This window comes from Juglans microcarpa x Juglans regia, chromosome 5S (assembly GCF_004785595.1).
Source record: "Juglans microcarpa x Juglans regia isolate MS1-56 chromosome 5S, Jm3101_v1.0, whole genome shotgun sequence".
NCBI lineage: Eukaryota > Viridiplantae > Streptophyta > Magnoliopsida > Fagales > Juglandaceae > Juglans > Juglans microcarpa x Juglans regia.
The window spans coordinates 31,510,382-31,523,746 of record NC_054603.1 but is presented as its reverse complement, the minus strand read 5'-3'; the positions used below and the strand labels follow the sequence as shown (position 1 = coordinate 31,523,746).

The 13,365-nt window shown below is 37.0% G+C and overlaps 2 protein-coding genes across 4 annotated transcripts; both read left to right on the top strand.

The window, feature by feature from the left end:
• The first annotated feature begins 644 nt into the window (after positions 1 to 644).
• On the top strand, positions 645 to 2,417 carry LOC121268541 (CBL-interacting serine/threonine-protein kinase 14-like). Its single transcript, XM_041172856.1, has one exon. It carries the CDS (start codon positions 915 to 917, stop codon positions 2,271 to 2,273), a length of 1,359 nt encoding a protein of 452 aa, XP_041028790.1. The 5' UTR covers positions 645 to 914; the 3' UTR covers positions 2,274 to 2,417.
• A 2,887-nt stretch (positions 2,418 to 5,304) lies between these two features.
• Positions 5,305 to 13,258, top strand: LOC121268095. 3 transcript variants are annotated; one of them, XM_041172223.1, is made up of 4 exons: positions 5,305 to 5,502; positions 5,672 to 7,317; positions 7,955 to 9,000; positions 12,835 to 13,258. In XM_041172223.1, exons 2-4 carry the CDS (start codon positions 5,848 to 5,850, stop codon positions 12,980 to 12,982), a joined length of 2,664 nt encoding a protein of 887 aa, XP_041028157.1. In that variant the 5' UTR covers positions 5,305 to 5,502; positions 5,672 to 5,847; the 3' UTR covers positions 12,983 to 13,258. The 3 variants fall into 3 exon arrangements, with proteins under 3 accessions (XP_041028157.1, XP_041028158.1, XP_041028156.1); XM_041172224.1 differs by having other exon boundaries at positions 5,305 to 7,317; positions 12,838 to 13,258; XM_041172222.1 differs by having other exon boundaries at positions 5,305 to 7,317.
• The last annotated feature ends 107 nt before the right edge of the window (positions 13,259 to 13,365 follow it).

Here is a 13,365-nt window from a genome sequence, read left to right as displayed (position 1 = left end):
TATTTTTTAGCATCACTTTAAATATCGACCGAAATGCTTTAGGCGCAAAAGGCCTTTAGTGTATAAAGCATGACAAAAAGCTCCCCCGCGCGCCCCATGCCGCCCGATCGAGTAGCTGGCCGTGCTGCATGTGTTAACGTTACCGATTTGGCATAATGCATTAACAAAATCATAAATTTCTACCTGTTTTTGTGGACATGTGTAACATGTGGTCTGCGTGACTCGTTCTTCCCCCGCCACATTTCTAAGGACTGGTCTGATAAGTAAAATTAAATTATCTTATTTTATTTCATATAATTATTATAATTTTTTAAATTTTTATATAAAATATAATAAATAATTTAATTTTTTTAAAATTTTAAAATAAAAATTATATTACAATAAAATTTTATTCTAACTCCCTACCATTTATTTCATTTTGGGTGTGTTTGACAAGTAAGAGTATTTGAGATATTTTCACTACTATTATTTACTTTATTATTACTTTTTATCTATTTTTTTACTATTTATTACTTTTCACCTATTTTTTAATATTTTATTATTTCTTTTTTATTATTTTTTTACTACTATTTACAAATATTCTCAATACCTATAAATTATCCAAACGTAACCTTTACCTCCGTCACGTAACCAAAGATGAAAAGTCGTGCCCGAAATTCCGCACTCTGGTCTATTTATCATCTCATCACACTTTCTTAGAATATTCGTAACAGTAACCGTGTTTTTCCCGCAACAGTACGTACACTTAGATGGACCAGTATTTTTTTCAGTAAAACATATACGTATATATATATACATATTTGCAGACCGTAACAACAACATATGCTTGGTTTCCTCCAGCTACCTGCTTCTTCCCATTCCTTCCCTTCCCTTCAACAGACAAACTACCAGGCCCTTTTTCGTCTCTCTCTCCGATGCCGGATATTCAGATCATGGTCCAGGATTCCGCCTCTGAAACTCCGTCGTCGTCGACTGGAGATCCGGACTTGTCGTCGTTGGAGGTGATCACTTTGTTTGGGAAATACGAGCTGGGGAAGCTGCTTGGCTACGGGGCCTTCGCCAAGGTGTACCACGCCAGGAACGTAGTTACGGGTCAGAGCGTGGCGATCAAGGTGGTGAGCAAGCGCAAGATTGTCAAGGGTGGTCTCGCTGAAAATATTAAGCGGGAGATTTCCATCATGCGCAGGCTGCACCACCCCCACACCGTAAAGCTCTTCGAGGTCCTCGCCACCAAGTCCAAGATCTTCTTCGTCATGGAGTTAGCCAAAGGCGGCGAGCTCTTCGCCAAGATCACCAATGGACGATTCAGCGAGGATCTCAGCCGTCGTTACTTCCAACAGCTTATCTCCGCCGTCGGATACTGCCACTCTCGAGGCGTCTTTCACCGGGACCTCAAGCCCGAGAACCTCCTCCTCGACGAGAACTGGAATCTGAAGGTCTCCGATTTTGGACTTAGCGCCGTCAACGACCAGGTCCAACCGGATGGCATGCTACACACCCTGTGCGGAACGCCGGCTTACGTCGCGCCAGAGATTCTCTCCAAGAAAGGCTACGACGGTACGAAGGCGGATGTCTGGTCATGCGGCGTCATCCTGTACGTACTGAACGCAGGTTACCTTCCGTTCAGCGACCCCAACCTCATGGTAATGTACCGGAAGATCAACAAGGGAGACTTTCGGTTCCCGAAATGGACGTCTCCCGAACTACGCCGCTTCATCTCGCGCCTACTAGACCCTAATCCGGAGACGAGGATCACGGTCGATGAGATCATTCGGGACCCTTGGTTCAAGAAAGGGTATAAGGAGGTTGAGTTCCACGACGACAAAGATGACGGTTTTGCCCTGAAGGACCACGGGGACGACGAGAACTCCAAGTACGTTAATGCTTTCGATCTGATCTCGTTCTCGACCGGTTTCGACCTGTCCGGTTTCTTCAATGACCCCGAGACTTCGTTGGGCGGGGAGCGATTCATGTCGGAGGAGAGACCGGAGAGGATAATCCAGAGAATCGGAGAGATGTCTGAGACGGAGAATGTGGTGGTGAGGAGAAAGGATTGGGGAGCGAAGCTGGAGGGACAGAATGGCGATCTGGTGGTGACAATCCAAATATACCGGTTAACGGATAGTCTGGTGGTGGTTGAGATACAGGGGAGGGAAAGGGCGATTGGATCTGGTCAACAAATTTGGAAAGACAAGTTACGGCCACAACTTGCTGATTTGATCTATCAACGGTCAGTGTCGGAGGCTGGCCGTGATGGTCAAGGTTCTGCGTAATTGACATCATATATAAATCGGGAAGATTAATGTAAAAAGAAAGTTACATAAAGAAAAAAAATGTCTAACTTTGTTGTTTCCAACGTAAATATCTTGATAACCATTCAGAGGGCTAATTATCAAATGAAAAATGATAACTGTATCTGACGTACTTTGAACTGATGTTAGAGCATCCTTACTTAGTGAAATCTATCTTTAAAATTTAATCAATATCATAATTTTTTATATTTATCTATTTCATTTAAATTCAATTCTTACATTAGATTAGACATTCATTCTCTATCTAATAATAAAATATTATTAAATTAATAATTTTTTATTTAATTTATTTATATCACATTTTTAATTACACCAATTTAATATTAATAATAATTATATTCTAATTAAATTAATATTAAAAAAATCATATTTTCAAAGATCATTTAATGCTAATAACCAAAAATTGAGATTAAACTTATTTAAAATTTTATCTAAATTTTTTATTCACTAACTAAATATCTAGCATCATACCCATTTCAATATTAATAAAAAATCTACCTACAAGCTGGTAAAAAGTTCCAAAACCCCTTTAATTACTTGTTAAGAATGCTCTCTCCATCTTTCGATCTGAACATCTTTCTCGAGTATTTTGAAAATAGCATCCGTACGTACGGTTCTTTAAGGACCAACTTCTTCCAGGTTCGAGAGATCGAAACATCTCGCCAAGTCTTCGCAAGTGAAGTTAAAGCCACAATTGATATATTCTCACAACTGTCGATCGGTACAAATCCTCGGACACCGTAGCATCGTCCAATCACATATCACAACTCAGAACATTCTGATAGAACCCGTACGTAGCCTCCGGAAATATGCAGACTGTGGAGATAGGAGTACTTATTATGTAAATTAGTAGCCGTTTTTAAGGATGTTCAACGTTATATATTGCTGATATGGAACATCTGGGATAATGGGCAGTGGCATTTAGACGTGGATCGACAGTGCCTTGCAAAGACAGTTAATAGTAGTAGTTCGGATTAGTTTATAATAGTTATTAATAGTTATGTCTTATGTGTACTGGTAGAATCATTATATAAGTATGTTAGTATAAGAAAAATAAGTATTTATGATGGATTATTTGCGATGAGAATGACTATTTATGAAGAAAACAGACTCATTTTAACAGAAAATAATCATTTCGTAGAAAATAACTAATCACAAATAAGCAGTTTTCTTATAGCACATATACTAGTGGTGGACGTTATTTGTGTGGCAGTTTCCTTTTAAGTAGTAGTGTGTATATGTAAATAGCTGTGCGAGCAAAGAGGCAGATTATAAATTATCTTTGTCTTGCGGTTTCCTTAATTCACACCCGAAGTGAAGACCTGTGTGGTCTACGAGTCCCACATTCTTTTCTGCCTTGTCCATTACCATTAACATATTCAATAAATAACTTAATTAATTATCACATTTATCAAGCTAAAATGATGGTAAGGCTAATAATATATATATATATATAATATTTGTCAGACAACCTTCCATTTGTCTTCAATATCCTAATTTTAATAATATTTTATTCAACTTTAAACTTTAGTCTCATCTCATCTCATCTCATCTCATTTGTGAAAATAAATAAGGCAGTATCTTGACTGATTCATGAGGCTATTATATATAAATATCTATATATAAATATAATATATGCTAGCCAATGGCCAGCAACTTCGTTTTAATCGTTCTCCCTATTTAACCTTATGCTATTAGCTAGATTGTTGATTTAGGGCTAGCTAGTTTAGTTACATAAAATCAAACTATCTTATCTCATCTCATATAATCATTATAATTTTTCTAAACTTCCACATAAAATATAATAAATAATTTAACTTTTTCAAACCTCAAAATTAAAATAATATTATAATAATATTTTATTCAACTTTTAATAAAATATCTCATCTTATCTTATCTGAACTGTATAACCAATCAAAGTCTTAAAAGAAAATAAACAAGAAGACAAATTAGCTTTCCCAACATGTAGCTGGAGTAATGGACTAAAATGTAGCTAATTATTCTTAAGGCGAAGATCAGTCAGACACTCGAGACTTCAGAGACCAGAATTAAGGAGATTGATGATCAACAAAGAGTATTCACGAGTTGTTTCCACCAAGTCCATTTCTTATATGCATGGCTTCCTTAAATTCCAAAGAACCAATGATTTTGGCGAATAGCTAGCGTCCCTTGCATTGCACGTTTGCACTAGTTAGGTCAATTTATATATATCATCAAATAGCCAATAATATTATACGAATTAGACTTAAATTAATTGGTCAATATATAGAAGTTAAAAAGAAAACACGTATTGAATTGGTCAATATGGTACTGTCACGGTCTAATTGTTATTTGAAACCATTTTAATGTTAAGATCTCTGTCTCTCTATCACTCTCGCATTTGGTCTTTATTATTGAGACATGTAGTAGTTATTCTTTAAAGATAATTTTATTTTGCAAGTTGTCATAGAGGACATATTTTCAACTCAAGACTACAAATATTTTAAATCTCAAACAGCTCTTACCATATTTTGACAACATAAAATGTATATAATTTACACCACCACTTTGTAAGTAGAACTCTTTTTTTTTTTTTTTTTTTTTTTAATGAGAATAAACCATATTTAGCGTGAATAACATTAAAATTAAAAGAGTTATTATATTCTTAAGCCGGTGTGTTGAGTATGATATTTATATTATTTAAATAGTAAGATCAGATTTCTAAGATTTAAATTTTAAAATTTAAATCTTATAAATCAAATTATGTCATGTAAATACTTTATAATATATGCTTGATATACCAATTTGAAAATATAATTATTCAAAGTAAAATATCTATTCAATAAATGTAAGAAGATTATTTTTTGCCCTCCACAATTTTGACACTTCGAATGAAATGATCCAATTTCGTGGAGATTACGTAACCCTTCGACTCCTTTTTACCAAATCAACCAATAAAGGTCCGGTCCATGACGCCGGTTCAACAATTGCCATTATAATTTTTCAGCCCCAGTTCATTTTATTTCATTTCTGCATTCCTCGTTCTAGTTCTTATCTATTACGCGCTCTCTCTCTCTCTCTCTCTCTCTGTTATCACAGTTTCTTCGCTGGTAAAGAAACGAAGTAACCGCGCCACCGAGTCTCTCACCGGCTCCCAATTGCTTCTTGGAAATTCGGCTCTCATGTTATATTCTCCATGGGCTCCAAATCTGTAAGTCTCCAAGTCCCTCCACACCCAATCGATTGAGTATACCTCCCCACAACCGGAGGAGCTGCTACCGATACCCTAAGCTGATTAATATTTTTTTCTAGCTTAGTTCTCCGATTAATTTTCTATTGTGGAAACACTAATGGTGGTAATGGTTTGTTAATGCTCTTAGGGTTCTTCAAGTTTCCGCGAATTAGTATCTTTTGGTATTTGATTTCTGTGAAGAATTAGGGTTAGGGTTTCCCTTTGAAGCATTTTTTGAGCAGGAGCTTGGAGGCTTTTCTTGATTTTAAGATTTTTATTTTGTGTTCGATTGAGACGGGGAAGAAAGGCGTGGGGTAGAGGATAATGTGTATACTGTGTGTGATTCAGAAGTGGTCTCGCCGGGTCGCTATGATGCTACCTTGGTTAGTTATTCCACTCATAGGACTTTGGGCTCTCTCTCAGCTTTTACCGCCCGCATTTCGTTTTGAGATTACGTCGCCAAGGCTGGCCTGCGTGTTCGTGCTTTTGATTACTCTCTTCTGGTATGAGATTTTGATGCCTCAGCTGTCAGCCTGGCGGGTTCGCAGGAGTGCACGGCTCAGGGAGAAGAAGAGGTTTGAAGCAATAGAATTGCAGAAGCTTCGGAAAACCGCAACTAGGCGGTGCAGGAACTGCTTGAATCCCTATAGGGATCAGAATCCTGGTGGTGGCCGTTTTATGTGTTCATATTGTGGGCATAATTCGAAGCGGCCAGTTCTGGACTTGCCTCTACTGCCTGGTGTGGGAAATAACGGGATTATTAAGGATTTGGTTGGAAAAGGAGGGAGCTTATTGAATGGTAAGGTGTGGTCTGAAAATGGATGGATGTGTGGTCAGGATTGGTCGGAGAATGAAAATTGGGTCAGTGGGTCTGTTTTAGGAAACTCTAGTTATTGGAGGAAGAATGGGAGTGATGTTTTTGGAGGAGATGAACATTGTTTGGCAGAGAATTCTTACTCAGGGGTTGTTATTTGTGTGTGCAAGCCGCTGACATCTTTTCTCTTGAGCATTAGGTGGCTTTGGAGAAAGGCTTTTAGGATTAGTTCATCAGGGGAAGATAGTTTGACTGATGCTGAGCATCGGGCTATGATGGCTAATAAGGGCGAGAATGGGTTGAACTATCATGAAAGTAGAGGAGAGAAAGCACGCAGAAAAGCCGAAGAGAAGAGACAGGCTAGGTTAGAGAAGGAACTTTTGGAGGAGGAAGAGCAAAAGCAGAGGGAGGAGGTTGCAAGGCTAGTGGAGGAACGTAGGAGACTGAGAGATGAGAAAATGGATGCTGAAAAAGATCGTGGCAAAACATCACCACCTGTCAGGGAAAAAGATGGTAAGAAGGAAGCAGAAAAGAAGCGTCAGGAAAGAAGGAAAGATAAGGACAAAGGGTCAAGTAAGAGCAATTCTGATGCAGAAGAGTTAGAGAAGAGAGCAGGTAAGGAAAGTGAGCAAAAGAGAGAATTGGAAAAGAAAAGTGAAACTGATCGTCGGGAACATCAGAAATTTGGGACAGATGGCATTAGAGGCCAGAGCACCGAAACTGGACATGGGATGAAAAATATATCTGCAAACAATTTTAGCCGTGGAAATTATGGAACTAGGTATCTGGATCATATGAGGGGTACGATTTTTTCCTCTTCTAGACCATTTAATACTCCTGCCACAATTTCAAAGGAAAACAAGTCTAACAGCTCAGTAGATCACGTCCATAATTTTGCTCATAAGAAAGATCTATTTTCACATGAGCATGTAGCTGGAAAACTGAGTACAAATGGAGATGACAAGACCATCACTCGCCCTGTAAGTTGTCTTTGCTCTCTAGTTACTATAACATGTAGTTCTAGCATGTTATCTGGGTGCCTTGTAAATATTTAATTTTTTTTTTTATCATATGGGATACAACCTTTGGTCTTCATTTTACTTATAAAAGAAGGTATTTGTCTTATCCCAATTGATTCTCTCTATCGTGCGGATTGCATGTGCTTTGCAGTCCATAATTTATTCTGTATATCTAAGCTCTTCTTTTGGGAAAGTCAGAAATTTCTTTGTATGGTAAAATGTTTAGGTAAGCATCTTACTTGTGTGTTTTTAATAAGTATTAAGTTTGCTCCTTTGTCTCGATTGACATTTAAGCTTTATTTTCTAAATTTGGACCTAAATTTGTATTACAAGCTTTAGCACCAGTTATAGGTTTGATATCTCTCTATTATTGTTTAAATCTTTATGTACTCATAAATGATCCCCAACCGTCCCCCTCCCCCCACCCAAAAAAAGGGTATTTTCTCTATGTCAAAAGCTTAGGTTTGTTGGGACTATTGTGTTAAGCAGCCACTTGGTTGAGTCCCAATGGCATGTCATGCATGATAATCTTAGGTGGATTGTATCAAAGCATTCACTAGAAGAACTGCTGTTACAAGGTTGAGCTGTTGACCTGCAGGTGCTATCAGAACCACAACCTAGGGTGACACCTAAAAAATCATGGCAACAATTATTTACTCGATCTTCATCTGTTCCTTTATCAAATCCAAATGTCATAAGCAGACCAAATACAAAGTTTCAAGGCGATGTCCAAAGCCCACAGTTTTGCAGTCAAAAATCATCGACAGAATCATATAATAATCCAATAAACTTCGGGCTGCCATCACCATTTACACTGTCTACTTATCCAAATGGATCCACAAGCAGCAGTTTAGGTTTTTCACCTGCAACTGGACCAATCTTTCCTCATTTTCGAGAATCATCCTCTGAATTTATACATGAAGAGCCAGACCTTTTTGAAGACCCTTGCTATGTTCCCGATCCAGTATCCTTGCTTGGGCCTGTTTCAGAGTCGCTTGATAATTTTCAGTTAGACCTTGGCACTGGCTTTGCAACAGACATGGGATTGGAAAGGCCTTATTCATTAAAAAAAGTATCTGCTTCATCTGATGTCAACAAGCCATCTCCAATTGAGTATCCAATGCCACAAGAAAAGCATAATACTTCTACATGGTTTCCAAGTACCCATAGGACCCAAGATTTGCACACTTTACCTGTTAATGATGCTACTTCAAATGAGGCAGGAACATGGCAGATGTGGAATACTTCTCCTCTTGGTCAGGATGGTCTAGGTTTAGTAGGTGGCCCTGTTAGCTGGATTTTACCCCCAGAACAGAACAAATCAAACAAAGAAGATTTTGTTCATCCTTCTTATAAAACTACGGCTTCACTGTTTACAAATGGGGACCATGTCCTTTCTGGCATTCATTCTCCTCAGAACGTTTTTCTTGGTAATGGGAATGCTGCGCCATTCAGCCCTGTTACTGGTTCAAGTGATAATGACCCCTGGCTACAGAAAGCTTTCTCTCCACCATTGTCAGGAAATGAAAACCATTTTGCTCTCAAACCTCCTGAAGAATCTACACAGAATGAAATTATTTATCGTAGTCCCAGCTCTGGAAGTAAACATCCATTTGAGATGGCTCCTGCTAATTGTTGGTCCAAGTAAGTGTGCTACTCTTTTATCCTTTTTATATTAACCTGCAAGTCTGAAATCTTGGTTTTCTGTGGCATATATCATTGCTGGGACATTTTGATAGAATAGGGTAAAGTATTTTTATGTTGCCTCCTTGACTAGTGTGAGCTGTGATGGTTTGGAATGTCTCTGCCAATACTCATGATACCTGCGTATTTCTACTGACTTGACACATTTTACTGTAAATTTTTCCCAGAATAGAAGAAGATAGAAGGGAATAGTATTTACATTTTCTGTTGCATGTTATTCTTTCGGTGATGATGCACTCAAGCCAAATTTCCCATCTTTTATTCCACTCGCATTTCTCTATGGTCCTTGGGATGATGGATAAAACCCGCTTAGAATCCCTTATGTTTGTTAAGTGGATTCATGTATGCTTACCATGCACTGGGGTCACATCCTCTTTATTAATAAAGTCTTTATCTTACTCATCAAGAAATTTTTTTTTTTTATGATTTAGTAAAAGCATTTTAAGTCAATACCTGTGTTGTAAGGACGTATGGCTGTGAACCAGGGAGGTTGTCAGGTATTGCAGTTCATCTGTCATTGTAACCTTATTCAAGGCATTGCATTATCCTTACATGCAGGCCACACTCGCAATATTTATATAGATATATGTGTGTATATGTACATATTCTTTTGTATGTATTATTTATGTGCTCATTTTACATAATAGATTTGAATATTTCTGAAAGAAAATAAATTAATGAGGTAAACCAAATTTTTCATTATAATCTTTTTTATTAGTCAGTCATTCTTATTAACATTGGGAAAGGGGTGAAACCTATGTATGCTAGAGACCACTCTCTATTAACCAGTAGAGGAAAAGTATTTATGTCAAAATTTTGAACTTGCTGATTTGCTTTATGAGTATATTGACTATGACTTCTTGTTGTTATAATTATTATTATTGCTTAGTATGACGTTTCTTTGTAGCAAATAGTATGAAAAAATTTCAGATGACTTTAACATGATGGAATTCAGTTCTTGTATGACTTTTTGTTGTGTTGGTTATTTATTCTAGCTTATGACCCATGGGAAGAAGAAAAGGTCGGTCCATGGGTCACTGCAGACTTAATAAAATCCTTTCCGAAAGTTGTGCTGTTCCGCAAACAGACGAACTAGTTCAATGTAATTAGCTGTTGAATTGATGATAGGATTGATATACTAGCCATGCTGTGATAAATAGCGGCAAACCAGTAGTTTATGATATTGCAGCTAGATGCCTAGGCTTTTATTTTCCATTTCTCTAGAAGAGATTTTCACTACTAACTTTTATAAAGGAGCAGCTATACTGCTAAGGTTTTTGTTAAAGAATCTTTTTTTTTTTTTTTATATAGGTAATCAAGAAATTTTATTCATAGGAAAAGGAGGCATAGCCAAGTACACAAGATGTATAGAGAAGTACCGAAATAGGGTTTACAACCGAAAGTAGAAAATCGTGGACATTAAGTCCATTAAAATCAATGACCCCCGCCCTTAAGAACAAGGTTTTAAAGAAGAAAAATTTAAGCTCATCCATTACCAATGTCCATGAGTAAGGTGCATAGTTTCGGATTTCGTACCGTACCGGCCGGTACGGCCGTTATTTTTCGTACCAGCCCAAATACCGGCAGTATCGGCCGGTACCGACCGTACCGGCCTCAATTTTGACCTGTACCAGCCTATATTTCGGCCCGTACAGGCCGATATTTTGGCCTGTGTTTTTTTTTTTTCATTTTTTCAAATTACAAGCTTATTTTTTAACCCCCAATTCAGACTAGACTATTTATAATTTATATATATGTATTTATATATAATTTATTTATATATAGACTTTTATTTTGGAATATAATTTATATATATATTTATATATATAATTTATTTATATATCGACTATCCCGAAACGTTATCCCGAAACGCTATCCCGAAACGGTACCGGTACCGAAATATTTCGTTCCAGTGCCTTGACCGGTATGGCGTCCGGTACGGCGTCCGGTACGGTATTTAAAACATTGGTAAGGTGGCTTGGGTGGTCCTTTTGGAAACAAGCTCTTGATGTTTGGATGAGGCTTTTATACATACTCTATCCATTTTTAATAAAACTATTACTTATAACTCAATAGGGCTGCACTACCACATCGCTTCTGGCTTCTGAAACAGATGAAGCTGGAAGTAGAACAGAAAAAATCCTTTTGATTGCGCTCAAACCTTGTCAGATTTCGAATCAAACTGGCTTCCGAACTTCAATTGGAAAGTTGGCTTGGAATTCAGTTGGCAGAACTAGATTGAATGCGACCTGGAGAGGGAGCAGAAAGAATTGTGGAAAGAATCGTGATCTGGCAAGGAAGACCCCGAGAGGGAGCTGCGGGAGTCCAGATCTGTGGGAGTAAAATAGACAAAAATGATTCTGCTAGTCTTGGATCAAAAACTTCTCTACTACATTCTCAGACCATAATCCTCTCCTTATAGACCGCCATATATATATATATATATAACATTTGAAGTATTTCAATCCTGACCCTTGTTGGTAGTGGAAAAATCTTCCGCCACCCAACCAACAGGTGTCAAAAACTGACATTGTGTAGGCTTTTGATCGAAAGTGACTGGGCAGGTTGGAACTGACAGATCAGTGAGCAATTTTAATAGTAGTTGTCCAAATATGCGAGGGACATATTGGGTGGCTGCTGATTTTATTCTTCCCAGTGTCTATGCCTTTGAAATGATAGTTTTCTTGCATTTTAGTTTTACCGATCAAAAAAAAAAAAAGTTTTCTTGCATTTTAGTTAATTCAGGATTTTTCTGTACAACTTTATCATTTGTTTGTGTATTCATCTGCGGGCTTCATCTTTCCATTTTAATGTTTTTGAACAAGCAGCCATAATGTACCCGCTGCTCCATTGCTGACTTGTGTGCATTTTCTACATCTAGCTATTTGCTCCTTGTCATGTGGATTTGATATCTTTACAAAGGCTTGATGCTTGGGCAAATGATGAATTTGAGACAACTTCCAATTGCAAAAATTAGGATGTCCCCTGAATGACTAAGGAGTCCGTTAAGGATCTTTCCTTGTATGTTACAAGCAAGCTAAGATATTATTCAGCCAAAGTATGGCCCAATTGCCTTACAACTTTGGTTCCTCAGTATTATTAGTAACATTTCTATTGTTAGTAGCTCGGGCTAGGTGGTTCCTCAGTGGACTTATTGAGTCCACCAAATGTTATATCTTTTTTTTTTTTCCAAGTATCAAAATGAAACTAATTCTTTTTATATGGGTCCATGAGTGTTTGTATATATATTATGTATATTTTTCCTACCGATCCAAAAAATTTATGTTATGTATTTTTTATAAAAAGTCTTTTAAGTTCCAATATTTTGTACTGTGTTAGTGTTTTTTTTAAATTTGGAAAACACGTGTAACATTAATTTTGGAATATTAATAAAAATTTGTGACATGGTTTGTGTTATGAATTAAGATGATGTACTCATGGGATGCAGGGAAGAACTTTTATGAGAAATGAGAGGCATCCCCTTAATAATTTTAGATGATATATGCACCGGGAATTTTAGCTTGGCGATGTAGTTTCTGTTATAGGTGGTGTGGAAGTTTGGAACGGATTCTATGGATTTTGTCTTCTTGCCAATTTCTCCAGGGTTTCCGAATTCAGTTTGTTTTGGTATTTTGATCTGATATATATATATATATATATATATATATATATATATCTATATATGTCCTCCTAAATGATAATTTGTCCTTGCGATTTTTTGTGGTTTTGGATATTTTATTAGTAGTCTGATTTCATTTTTCCTGTATCTTTTAGCAGGATGGACTGGACTGTGCAAGGTTCAGGGGAAGGTGCTGGAAACACATCTGTTGCGAGGCACCCTATTGGGGTCTATTTCCCACCCAAGATGTACAGTCACTTTGGTGATTCAATTGAAAACAGTGAGAGAGTAGGAGGGACTTAAATACACCCTTTCTCTCGAGACAATAACCTCTTTTGGAGTAAAGTTTAGAATACTGGATGCATTCGATCTTCCTGCTCTTCGTTGTAAGGGAGATTGATGTTTACTTACGTTAGCTTGATAGGAATACAAGTGGCATGCATGCATTTATGCGGGCAGGTAATATATCTATCTGGAAAATGTTAGTATGCCGCTCACTTTGCCCTTTCATTTTGACCGCTCATGTATTTAAATTTTTTTAATTTTTTTTATTTAATGGTTAAGGAAGTGACTTTTTTTTAATATATTTGTGTATTTTTTTTTATTTTTTAAAAATATTTAAAAATGTTTAAAAAATGTGAAAAGAAAAATAACAAAAAAATAATATAGAAAATTTGTACTAGTGG

Coding starts and splice junctions, on each gene's coding strand:
- LOC121268095 (XM_041172223.1), top strand. CDS start 5,848: ATGTGTATACTGTGTGTGATTCAGAAGTGGTCTCGCCGGGTCGCTATG. Junction 7,318..7,954: donor ACAAGACCATCACTCGCCCT/GTAAGTTGTCTT, acceptor GTTGACCTGCAG/GTGCTATCAGAACCACAACC. Junction 9,001..12,834: donor CCTGCTAATTGTTGGTCCAA/GTAAGTGTGCTA, acceptor TGTATCTTTTAG/CAGGATGGACTGGACTGTGC.
- LOC121268541 (XM_041172856.1), top strand. CDS start 915: ATGCCGGATATTCAGATCATGGTCCAGGATTCCGCCTCTGAAACTCCG.